Genomic DNA, 12,723 nt, shown 5'->3' on the forward strand with positions numbered 1-12,723 from the left:
ATAGAATAGAAAGGAATGGAATGGAATGGAATGGAATAGAATAGAATAATAGAATAGAATAGAATAGAATAGAATAGGAGAGAAAGGAGATTAGAATAGAATAGGATGGGATAGGATAGAATAAAATAGAATAAAGAATATAATAAAAGAATAGGAGAGAAAGGAGAATAGGAAAGAAAGATGAGATTAAAATAGAAATAGAATAGAATAAAGGAGACTAAAATAAAGAACAGAACAGAACAGAACAAAGAATAGGAGAGAAAGGAGACTAGAACAGAGTAGGAGTTGGAGGTCATCTAGTCCAACCCCCTGCCCAAGCCAGAAGCCAAGGGACCCCACGACGCGGAAGACTCGTTTCGCCGGAACAAAAGTCGCCTCCCACTGGCGAGTTCTCCCCCGTACGCCCCCACCCGCCACGCTCAGACGGAAGCGTCGCACAGACCCTGCTCGTCTCCTTTTTGCGAAGGCTTGTTCGCCGGCTTCAGATGAGCCGAGGGAGGAGGAGGAGGAGGAGGAGGAGGAGGAGGAGGAAGGACTGTGGCGTCCTTGGTACCCTCTGAGCTGGGGGGGGGTTTCCTTGCAGACGTTTCATGATCCAGCCAGAGAAAATCATCAGTGCTAGAAGGGAGGAGGAGGAGGAGGAGGAGGAGAAGGGAAGGGAAGAAGGAAGGAAGGAAGGAAGGAAGGAAGGAAGGAAGGAAGGAAGGAAGGAAGGAAGGAAGGAGTGAGGGAGGAGGAGGCGGAGGAGGAAGGACTGTGGCATCCTTGGTGCTCCCTGAGCTGGGTGGTTTTCTTGCAGACGTCTCATGACCCAAGTAGGGAACGTTATCAGGGCTAGAAGGAAGGAAGGAAGGAAGGAAGGAAGAGAGAGAAAGAAAGAATGAAAGAAAGAAAGAAAGAAAAAGAAAGAAAGAGAAAGAAAGGAAAGGATTGTTGGGTCCTTGGTGCTCCCTGAGCTGGGTGGTTTCCTTGCAGACGTTTCATGATCCAGCCAGAGAAAATCATCAGTGCTAGAAAGGAGAAGGAGGAGGAGGAGGAGGAGGAGGAGGAGGAGGAGGAGGAGGAGGAGGAGGAGGAGGAGGGCTGTCCGAATTTGCCTCCTGCCTCTTTCACCCTGCCTGTTCTATCCGGCTCCCGTTCCTCCCTTTACTCAATTCTCAATTCTTCTCCGCCCTGCACTGATGATGTTTCTTTTTTAAATAAGGATAAGCCACACCCTGCGCATCGTCCGCCCGGCGTTGGTGAAATTGGCAGAGTGGCGGCAGATGGTGTCCGACAGAAAATGGGGCTCTAAAAGTGTCCTAAAGTCGGGAGGGAGGGAAATTTGCTTTAAAAAAAAAATCAAGCTTCAAAACCCAAACTCGCAAACTTACCGGCAGGTCTTCCCCCTTTGGGACCACCAAAGGAGCGGTCCAGAGGCTCGACATGTCTGAAGTCATCTCGTCGTCGTTCTAGAGGGGGGGGGGGGGGGAAGAAAAAAAAACCACCGTTATAAGGCAGGAAAAAAAAAAAGAAAAAAAAACAGGAGGAAATTTATGACATTTATAACGATGAAGTTCCTCAGAGGTCGTCTGCCTGGCGGGGGGAGCGAGATTGGCGGGTGGTTCCAATAAAATAAAATAAAAATTAAAGAAAATGAAAATAAAATAATAAAACAAAACAGATAATAAAGTAATAGTAAAATAAAACAAAACAAGATAAATAAAATAAAAAAATAAAAAGTAAAATAAAATAAAATAAAAAATAAAATAAAATAAAATAAAAAATAAAAAATAAAATGAAAAATAAAATAAAATAATAAAACAAAATAAATAAAACAAAATAAAAAATTAAAATTAAAATAAATAAAATTAAATTCTAATAAAATAAGATGAAATAAAACAAAATAAAGTAATAAAGTAAAATATAAAAGAAAATAAAAAAATAAAAAAATAAAAAATAAATGAAAAATAAAGTAAAATAAAATAAAACATAAACATAAAGAAAAGAAAACAAAAATAAACACAAATAAAATATATCAAATAAAAAATGAAAGTGAAAAATAAAATATAAAAAATAATAAAAAATAAAATATAAAATATAAATGAAAAATGAAGTAAAATAAAACATATAAATAAAATAAATAAATAAAATAAATAAAACATAAAATAAAATTAAAAATAAAATCATAAAATAAAATATATAAAATAAAAAAATGAAATAATGAAATAAAAAATAATACAATATATAAAAAATATCATAATAAAATAAAAGTAATAAAATAAAAAAAGATCTGTTTTTCATCTTAGTTGCTCTTCGCTGAATTTTTTTCCAAACTCTCAACCTCTTTTTCGGGGGTATGCTGACCAGAATTGGCTGTAGTATTCCAGGTGTGGCCTCACAAGGTTTTTTATAAAGCGGGACTAAGACTTAATTCATAATTCAGAATATTAAAGTTGGAAGGGACCTTGGAGGTCATCTAGTCCAACCCCCTGCTAAGGCAGGAAACCCTATACAATTTCAGACAAATGGCCGTCCAGTCTCTTCTTAAAAACTTCCAGTGTTGGAGCATTCACAGCTTCTGGAGGCAGGTGGTTCCACTGGTTAATTGTTCTCACTGTCAGGAAGTTTCTCCTTAGTCCCAGGTTGCTTCTCTCTTCGCGTGATCTTGACTCTACGCCTCTGTTTCAACCCAGGATTGTATTAGCTTTTCCGGCTGCCGCCGCACACGGCTGGCTCACGGTCAAGCGATCGTCGTCCACTAGGACCCCCGAGGTTCCCTCTCCTAGTTGCTGTTTTGGAGCCGGGTCTCTCCCAGCCTGTATCTGTACCTTTGATTTTTCCTGCCTAAGCGTAAAACGTTGGCTTTTCTCCCCGTACGTTGTTGGATAGGGCCCATTCCCAGCTGCATTGGCTGCCGGTTGCCCTCCGGGTGAGATTCAAGGTGCTGGTGATGACCTACAAAGCCCTACATGGCATGGGTCCGGATTACCTACGGCAACACCTGCGGCCGGCGTCAACCTCCCTCCGTCCAGTGCGCAGAGAGGGCCTCCTCCGGGTGCCGCCGTTCGGAGAATGCTGATTGGTGACCCCTAGGGGGAGAGCGTTCTCTGTGGGCGCGCCTGACCTGTGGAACCGCTTGCCGGTTGAGCTCCGGATGGCCCCCCCCCGACCTTCGCTCCTTCCGGCGGGATCTAAAAACCTATTTCTTTGAGCAAGCCGGCCTGGTCTGATGGTTTGAGGTCGGGTTTTTAATATGGTTTTAACTATTGTATAGATCGGGCATAAATTATTTAATTGTTTTTTTTTAACTTTTGTTATTTTGTTTTTTTTAATATTTATTGCCCTGTACACCGCCCTGAGTCCTTCGGGAGAAGAGCGGTCTAAAAATTTAATAAATAAATAAAATAAATCCCTCGGTATCTTTTTGGATCCTCAGTTTGTCTTCTGCGGTCTTGGCGACTCCTGCCAGTTTGGTGTGCTCTGCAAATGTTTTTGCTCTTTCCAACAAAGACTATGATAGACAGACAGACAGACAGATAGATGATATAGACGACAAATATATAGACAGATATATACAGACATATAGACAGATATATAGATATATAGACATATATATAGATAAAATATATAGATAAAGATAGAGATATAGAGACACGATAGATAAATAGATATAGACAAATAGAGATAATTGATAGATGATATAGATAGATGGATATAGAAGATATAGATAGATAGATAAATAGATAGATAGATATAGATGATTGATAGATGATATAGATGATGGATATAGATAGATGATGGATAGATATAGAAGATAGATATAATGATGGATGGATGGTTAGATAGATGATGGATAGATGGATAGACAGACAGACAAGGATGGATAGTTGGATGATGGATAGAGATATTAGATGAGATAGAAGGATAGATATAATGATGGATGGATAGATGGATAGATGATGGAGAGAGAGATAGATGCAGATGATGGATACAGATAGATGATGGATATAGATATATAGATAGATATAGATGATTGATAAGATACCCTTCCAACTTATTATTATATAGATGATGGATATAGATAGACGATGGATAGATATAGAAGATAGAGAGAGAGAGAGAGATGATGGTTAGATGGATAGACAGACAGACAAAGATGGATAGATGGATGATGGATAAAGATATTAGATGAGATAGAAGGATAGATAGATGATGGATGGATGGATGATGGATAGAGAGAGAGATATACAGATGATGAATAGAGATAAATGATGGATAGAGAGATAGATAGATAGATAGATAGAGAGAGAGAGAGAGAGAGAGAGAGAGAGATAATGGATGGATGGTTAGATAGATGATGTATAGACAGACAGACAAGGATGGATAGATGTATGATGGATACAAATATTAGATGAGATAGATGGATATATATAGATAAATATATAGATAGACAGACAAAAAAACGTCTTTGTTGGTTTGTTTAGGAAAAAAAATCAAAATCTACATCATCTCGCCAGGCTGCACGATGGAACCCTATTATTGTAACTAGCAAGGATTAAACCAGTATGAACTTACAGTGCTATCCGAGCCGTTCATAAGCTCTAAAAAGCCATCGTCTTCGGTTTCCGAGATTTTTCGGGACGGCCGACGTGGGAATGCAGGGCTGTCAATCCCAGGATCGTTTCCCGTATTTCGACCACTGGAGATCTAAAGCAAAGGAGGCTTTCATGGACAAAATAGCCATTATTTGGATTTTTTTAGACCCAGATAAACTTGAAAATCCAGCCAGGTATCCTCAACTTAGTTCCATTCAGTGACCATTCCAAGTTACAACGGCACTGGGGGAAAAACCGGGGACTTAGGGCCGTTTTGTACACTTAAGGCCATTTGTAGCATCACCCTGGCCAGGCGCTTAGTAACTGACCCGTATTTATGACTGTCGCAGCATCAACCTTCTGACCAGCAAAGTCAACGTGGCAGCCGGATTCACTTAACAAGTAACTAAACAACAATTCTGGGACTGGAAGTCCTCCCCTCCTCAAGCAACCTATATTCTATTCTCTATATTCTATTCTGTTCTGTTCTGTTGTATTCTATTCTTCTATTCTATTCTATTCTATTCTATTCTATTCTATTCTTCATTCCTTCTATTCTATTCTATTCTATTCTATACTATATATTCTATTCATTTGGTTCTATTCTCTTCTATTCCTTATTCTATTCTATTCTCTATCTTCTCTTCTCCAATCTATCCTCTTCTATTCTATATTCACTATTCTATTCTATACTATGTTCTCTATTCTCTATTATGTATTCTACTCTATTTCTATTCTATTCTATTCTATATTCCATTCTATTCTATTCTATTTCCATTCCATTCATTGTTCTGTTCTATTCTATTATCTATTCTATTCTCTTCTCTATCTTCTATTTTATTCTTATTCTATTGTATATCTTCTATTCTAGCCTCTGTTCTATTCCTTTCATTCTATTCTCTTCTCTATCTTCTATTCTATTCTTATTCTATTCTTTATCTTCTATTCTAGCCTCTGTTCTATTCCTTTCATTCTATTCTATTCTATTCTATCCTATCCTATCCTATTCTATTCTCTATCTTCTATTCTATTCTATTCATTCGGTTCTATTCTGTTCTATTCCTTTCCTTATTCTATTCTATTCTCTATCTTCTCTTCTCCAATCTATCCTCTTCTATTCTATATTCTCTATTCTATTCTATATTATCTATTCGATTCAATTCTATGTTCTCTATTCTATATAATGTATTCCATTCTATTTCTATTCTATTCTATATTCTATTCTTCATTCCATTCCATTCTATTCTGTTGTATCCTATGCTATGCTATCCTATCCTTCTATTGTCTATTCCATTTCATTCCATTTTCCGTTCTATTTTATTTTCCATTATTCTATATTTCTATTGTTTCTATTCTATTGTCTATTCTATTCTATTCCTACTCTATATTTTTATTTTATATATTTATTTATTTATTTGTTTTATTTTATTTTAATTCCTTTTATATCCCGCCCTTCTCTGAAGACTCAGGGCGGCTTACAAGCTTAGCAGTAGCCTTCATTCTATGTATATGCCTGCTTATTAGGGCTTTCACACACACACCCCCAAGCGGCATTTTTACAAAGTCAGCTTAATTGCCCCCAACAATCTGGGTCCCCATTTTACCTACCTGGGAAGGATGGAAGGCTGAGTCAACCTTGAGCCTGGTGGGATTCGAACCTGCACTAATTGCAGGCAGCTGCTGTTACTTAAGGAGGCATCAGCCCACTGCTCCACCAAGGCTCTTATTCTATTTTATATTTCTATTCTGTTCTATTCTATTCTTCTATTGTCTATTCCATTCCATTCTATTTTCCATTCTATTTTATCTTCCGTTCTTCTATGCTATTCTATATTTCTATTCTGCTTCTATTCTATTGTCTATTCTATTCTATTCCTCTTCTATACTTTTATTCTTATATTTCTATTCTATTCTATATTTCTATTCTGTTCTAATCTATTCTATTCCATATGACTATCCTATCCTATCCTATCCATATTCTGTCCTGTGCTATTATTTTCCATTCTATTCTAACTGCGGGAGCTATACAGGCAGTCCTCGACTCACAACCACAACCGAGTCCACAACGTACGTGGCTCAGTCAAGACAGTGGCTCGGCGAGTTCTCTCCCACTGGACGAGCTTTCTTGCTACTGTGGTCCAGCCAATCACTGCGGTCGTTAAGCGAGGAACACGGCGGCTAAGTGAATCTGGCTTACCACACACACACACACACACAGCTTTGCTCGTCAGAAGGTCACCAAAGGGGATCACGTGAACCCACACACACCCCGAGCTCGCTGCGACCGTCATAAATACGATTTCGGTCTCCCAAGCGTCTGAATTTCGATCGCAGGCAAGCCGCCACGGTCGCTCAGTGTGAGACACAGACCAAAGTCCCTTCTCTTCGGTCCCGGTCACTAAAAGGAACGGCTGTAAGCCAAGGACTACCTGTGGTTAACATTCCTCCAACACACACACACACAAACTGGCCTAAGCGTCTGTCTTTCTGCTCCAGCCAGGCCTGACATTCTCTCGATAAATACCGTAAGTTCTGGGTTCGAGTCCCGCCTGGCTTCCGAAGGGTCCTTTTCGTCGTCAAGAGAGGAAAGGTGCAAGGAGCCACGAGAGGCGGGCCTGGTCGGTTTCTTGAACTCAAAGTGCTCCTGGAGGGGGAAAAAGGGACACAATATTTGTTTGGTTTTTTTTACACAACGGAGAGGGAAATAAAAGAGAGCGGAAAGCTTTTCCTGAAGTGTCCCGTCATCCTCCAGAAGTTGTGAATGCGCCCACACTGGAGGTTTTGAAACAGAGGATGGACAATCCTTTCTCCTGCCTGAGCGGGGGGAAGGGCTAGACTGGATGACCTCCAGGGTCCCTTCCACCTCTGCTACTCTACGATTCTGCAAGGGTCTCCTCCTCGAGCAGAGGGTTGGGCTGGATGACCTCCAAGGTCCCTTCCAACTCCGTCCTTCTAGGATTCTGTAAAAGTCTCCTGCTCGAGCAGGGGGGGTCGGACTAGATGACCTCCAGGGTCCCTCCCAACCCTGACATTCCATGATTCTCCTGCTTGAGCAGGGGGTTGGGCTGGATGACCTCCAAGGTCCCTTCCAACTCCGTCCTTCTAGGAATCTGTAAAAGTCTCCTGCTCGAGCAGGGGTCAGACTAGATGATCTCCAGGGTCCCTCCCAACCCTGTCATTCCGTGATTCTGCAAGGGTCTCCTGCTTGAGCAGGGGGTTGGGCTGGATGACCTCCAAGGTCCCTTCCAACTCTGTCCTCCTAGGATTTTGTAAAAGTCTCCTGCTCGAGCAGGGGGTTGGACTGGATGACCTCCGAGGTTCCCTTCCAACTCTTGCCATTCTATGCTCTTCCTGCTCCTCTCCCAACCCTTTTGGGACGATCTGACATGAGGAAGGGAAAAAAAACAACAACAAAAACCCTCGTCCTAAACCGAGGCTCTCTTTCCCCCCCCTCCACTCACCCCCCCCACGGGACAGACCTCGAAACGCAAAACTCACGTTCTCTTTGTTTTCTTCGGGACCCAGGGCTCGGAAGACGCCGCCATCCGGGCGAGCCGAGGGCCTTTCCTTCAAGGCGGGACTGCAACCCAGAAGGCCGTGCTTTAAAAACAAGAAAAAACAAAAAAACCCCGTAAAAATAAAAATTGGGGGCGGGGGGAGAATTACGCGGGGGTGTGTGTGTTCATATCTATCTATCCATATCCATATCTATAGCTATAACTATATATCTATATCTATCTATCTAATCTATCTATCCATATCTATAGCTATAGCTATATCTATCTAATCTATCCATATCTATATCTATATCTATAGCTATAACTATATATCTATAGCTATCTATAGCTATATCTATATCTATCTAATCTATCTATCCATATCTATAGCTATAGGTATATATCTATAGCTATCTATCTATAGCTATAGCTATCTAATCTATCTATCCATATCTATAGCTATAGCTATATCTATCTAATCTATCCATATCTATAGCCATAGCTATATATCTATATCTATATCTATCTAATCTATCTATCCATATCTATAGCTATATCTATCTAATCTATCCATATCTATAGCTATATCTATCTAATCTATCTATCCATATCTATATCTATCTAATCTATCCATATCTATATCTATCTAATCTATCTATCCATATCTATAGCTATAGCTATAACTATATATCTATATCTATCTATAGCTATATCTATATCTATCTAATCTAATCTATCTATCCATATCTATAGCTATAGCTATATCTATCTAATCTATCCATATCTATAGCCATAGCTATATATCTATATCTATATCTATCTAATCTATCTATCCATATCTATAGCTATATCTATCTAATCTATCCATATCTATAGCTATATCTATCTAATCTATCTATCCATATCTATATCTATCTAATCTATCCATATCTATATCTATCTAATCTATCTATCCATATCTATAGCTATAGCTATAACTATATATCTATATCTATCTATAGCTATATCTATATCTATCTAATCTAATCTATCTATCCATATCTATAGCTATAGGTATATATCTATAGCTATCTATATATAGCTACATCTATAGCTATCTATCTAATCTATCTATCCATATCTATAGCTATATCTATCTAATCTATCCATATCTATAGCTATATCTATCTATCTAATCTATCTATCCATATCTATAGCTATATCTATCTAATCTATCCATATCTATATCTATCTAATCTATCTATCCATATCTATAGCTATATCTATATCTAATCTATCTATCCATATCTATATCTAAATCTATGTCTATGTCTATCTGTCTATCTATCTATCTATCAATATATATTTTTATAAGAGTTTTTATTGAATTTTATAGGGTTAGGAAGAGGATATAACCAGGGTAAGGATCAGGATTTGGGATGGGGTTAGGATCGGGCTTGGGGTAGGAAGGGGCTTGGGGACAACATTGCGGTTGCCGCCCCCCCACCCCCCCATAACCCAAGCTTATTGGGTCTGTTGCTTGAGCAGCGGGCTGGACTAGATGACCTCCAAGGTCCCTTCCAACTCTTTTGTTATTCTATTATTCTTAGGGTGTCTTGCTTGAGCAGGGGGCTGGACTCGAGGACCTCCGAGGCCCCTCCCAGCTCGGTTCTCCTCCGATTCTGCCAAGGGTCTCCTGCTCGGAGCAGGGGGCTGGACTGGATGACCTCCCAGCTCGGTTTTCCCGAAACCAACTCGAGACAACTTTTACAGGAATTCTTCTCCTTGCCCCGGGCCTGTCAAAAATGCACAAGCCCCTAAACTCCTTTTTTTTTTTTTGGGAGGTAGATGAAAAGGGTGTTTTTTTTCCCCACCCCGTCACCCACCGCCTCCTGTAAACTCAAACCCCGCCACCATCGCAGGGGACAATTCGAATTTAGAAAACAAAAGAGCGAGTCCGCCAAGAAGACCCTTTGATTCCTCCGCTGGATTTCCTTACCGGCAGCGAGTGCATCCTTCTCATGGGGAGGCGAAAGCTGCAAAAAGAGAAGCAGAGGAGCTTTGAAAAGAAAGCCCGTGTCCGACACGTCAAAAGCAAAACCTCGACAGTTTTGTTTTTTTTCCCCCCAGGTCACGGACACGTAAATTTCCTTAATTTTCGGGCTAGGAAAAGGGGGGGAGGGGAAAAATCTTGAACAGGCTTCCGTCCATTTCCCACTTTTCCTTTCAACGTTATTTCTGCTCCCCACCCCACCCCCGAAAAGGTTTTAATTTGAAGTTGTGTTTTTTATTAACTTTCTCATATCACACCTAAAGCAACGGGGCAGCTGAGCGCGGTAATTCCATCACAGATCAAAAAGCAGAGAATCCCAAAAGGATTGCGACGATTCTCCCTTTCCCCCTCGATGTATCCCGTCTCGTATTCGCGCCAACGCCGATTCTTATTCTGTCAATCAAACCCAAAACAACTGCCTAGCATTCGTCCATAATCTTCAGTTTGTACGGATCTTGATTATCTTAAACCAGTGGAACCACCCGCCACCGGAAAATGTGGATGCTCCAACGGTGGAAGTTTTGAAGAAGAGACTGGACGGCCGTTTGTCCGAAACGGTCTAGGGTTTCCTGCCTGAGCAGGGGGTTGGACTAGATGACCTCCGAGGTCCCTTCCAACTTTATTAATTTCTCATTCCATCTTTTCGACAGCCCACCACCTAATTAACATTTTTTTCTTCATTTTAATCTCCCGGGCGTATTTTAAATTTGACGTTTAGTCTTTTTTTTCTCGTTTCCAAGTTTTAAAGGACCGCGATTTCTATCACGGCCTCGAGTTCCAGACACGCCACTTCTCGAGACCCGATTCTCGCCGTCCGCATCGACTGATGAAATAATACGAAGCCACGTTCTTATTTTGTCTAGCAATTCTCAAGGTCCCCTCCCCTCTTTCTCACTTTCGGAGGCTTTTTGTTTCTTTTCTTTTTTCCTTCTTCCAGGAAATCAAATTTCCCGGTCGGCTGACAAAATAAAATCAAATGAAAAAAAGGGGCTGACCCAATTTGAATTCTTCCCTGCATCCGTTAAATCAAATCAGCAAATAAACGAGGCACATCTTCTTCCCAAAACAGAAACAATAGGGTATCCGGAGTCTTTTTTTTTTTAATCACACCTTTAGGCTGACCTGCAGTGTTTTGTCAATCGAATGCCGCTAGGAATGCGCAAAGGCGCTTTTCCCTTTTTCCTAACTCGCTCTTTGGTTAACATTTCGCAGAAAAAAGCCGTTTTTCTCAACTCCCTCCCTGGCCAAAACAAGCCTCCGGAGCTCGCTCTTATGGAGAGCGGTCCCGCAAAAAAATAAAATAAAAAAATAAGGATGAGAAAAAGACAGCGCAGTGAGTTCTGAAAACAAAATCCTTCCAAGTGTGGAATTCTCTGCCAAATAATTTTTAAGTCAACGAATGCACCGGGGAATTGCTTTCCTTACTTTTATTTGGCTCACCTTTCTGCTTGTGAGCAACTGTTTTTTTTTCCAGCTCTGAAAAACGTAACCGATGACCCCAGTGCTGCCTTGTGTTGCTCTCAAACTTACAAAGTAGGAGCCAAGGCTGGGCAAATGATCAGCGTGCGTACAACAGCAAAAGTTCACCTTAACTGCTCGAAAGCATGCCAAAGGCAAACTTTGACCTTCCCGTAAAACGTTGTTTGGCCTCACTGAAAGCTTTGTTCTTATGCTTTTCTTTTCAAGACAAAAAGATGTTAATGTACGAGGTTTCCCCCCAAACTAAAACCTCGGCGTTCAGGTTAAATTGCCGCATTGGCACTTTGCGATAAATAAGGGGGTTTGGGAGTTGCAGTTTGGGCGCTCGGCCCTCTAAAAGGTTCGCCGTCGCTGTCCTAACTTGTAAGCTTATCCTAACTCCTGTCTCCCACCCACCCACCCACCCAATTCAGCAGGAGGCTTCCTCGTGTGAAGGGTCAACAACTTCAGCCAATGCGAAGTCGGGCACCAGGTCGTTTGGAAAGGCCACAATTATTTCCACCTTACTACCAAACCGGCATCTTTTTAATCACCTACGTTTCTTCAAAGTCGTTCGTGCCAAGCAGGAGAGGGGAATCCATGCAGCAACCTGAGGGAGATTAAAAGAATAAAATCAAAGAAATGAAATTATATGGTGTCCATAGGACAGCTGTTGGAGGAAAACAGAAGAAATGAATAAATGAACAGTTTTAGGCACTGCCGGAATTTGTCCTGTGTCGGGAACGCAGAGAAAAATCCCATTTTTATTTTATTTTTTAATTTTGCGGCGGCGGGGGGGAGAAAAACTTACAAAAGGCTACCATTTGAGCATTTGTGAGGTGAGGGAAGAAACCCGCCTTTCAAAAGAAAGCAAGCTAGAATTAAGGCTGAAGAAAATTGGGGCTTTGACTTATTAGTGAAGATTAAAAAAGAGAACAGACTCAAATAGATAAGATGTATACTTTGCATAATAAATATTGTGATAAAGTGAAATAAAAGAAAATTTTGATCATTTAAAATGTGGAAGCATAAATATTAAACGTTAAATTTGAATACTGATTTGTCTACAAAGATTGAAGGATATATATAGATAGATAGATAGATAGATAGATACACACACACATACACACACACACATATGTAAGCTAAAAATCTATCG

At 40.4% G+C, this 12,723-nt stretch overlaps 1 protein-coding gene across 1 annotated transcript in view; it reads right to left on the minus strand.

Annotated features, from left to right (window-relative positions):
- The window catches only part of LOC310650562 (M-phase inducer phosphatase 1-like), a gene marked incomplete at both ends in the record, with an annotated part of 25,542 nt that extends 13,368 nt beyond the window's left edge, over positions 1 to 12,174 (minus strand). The window contains 6 exons of the mRNA XM_083380132.1: positions 1,374 to 1,451; positions 4,558 to 4,689; positions 7,102 to 7,221; positions 8,076 to 8,177; positions 10,053 to 10,089; positions 12,123 to 12,174. Coding sequence (XP_083236258.1) covers positions 1,374 to 1,451; positions 4,558 to 4,689; positions 7,102 to 7,221; positions 8,076 to 8,177; positions 10,053 to 10,089; positions 12,123 to 12,174 — 521 coding nt within the window. The remainder of the gene's footprint in view (positions 1 to 1,373; positions 1,452 to 4,557; positions 4,690 to 7,101; positions 7,222 to 8,075; positions 8,178 to 10,052; positions 10,090 to 12,122) is intronic.
- Positions 12,175 to 12,723: the final 549 nt, after the last annotated feature.

The sequence above is a fragment of the Vipera ursinii genome, assembly GCF_947247035.1.
Source record: "Vipera ursinii genome assembly, contig: scaffold_324, whole genome shotgun sequence".
Lineage (NCBI taxonomy): Eukaryota > Metazoa > Chordata > Lepidosauria > Squamata > Viperidae > Vipera > Vipera ursinii.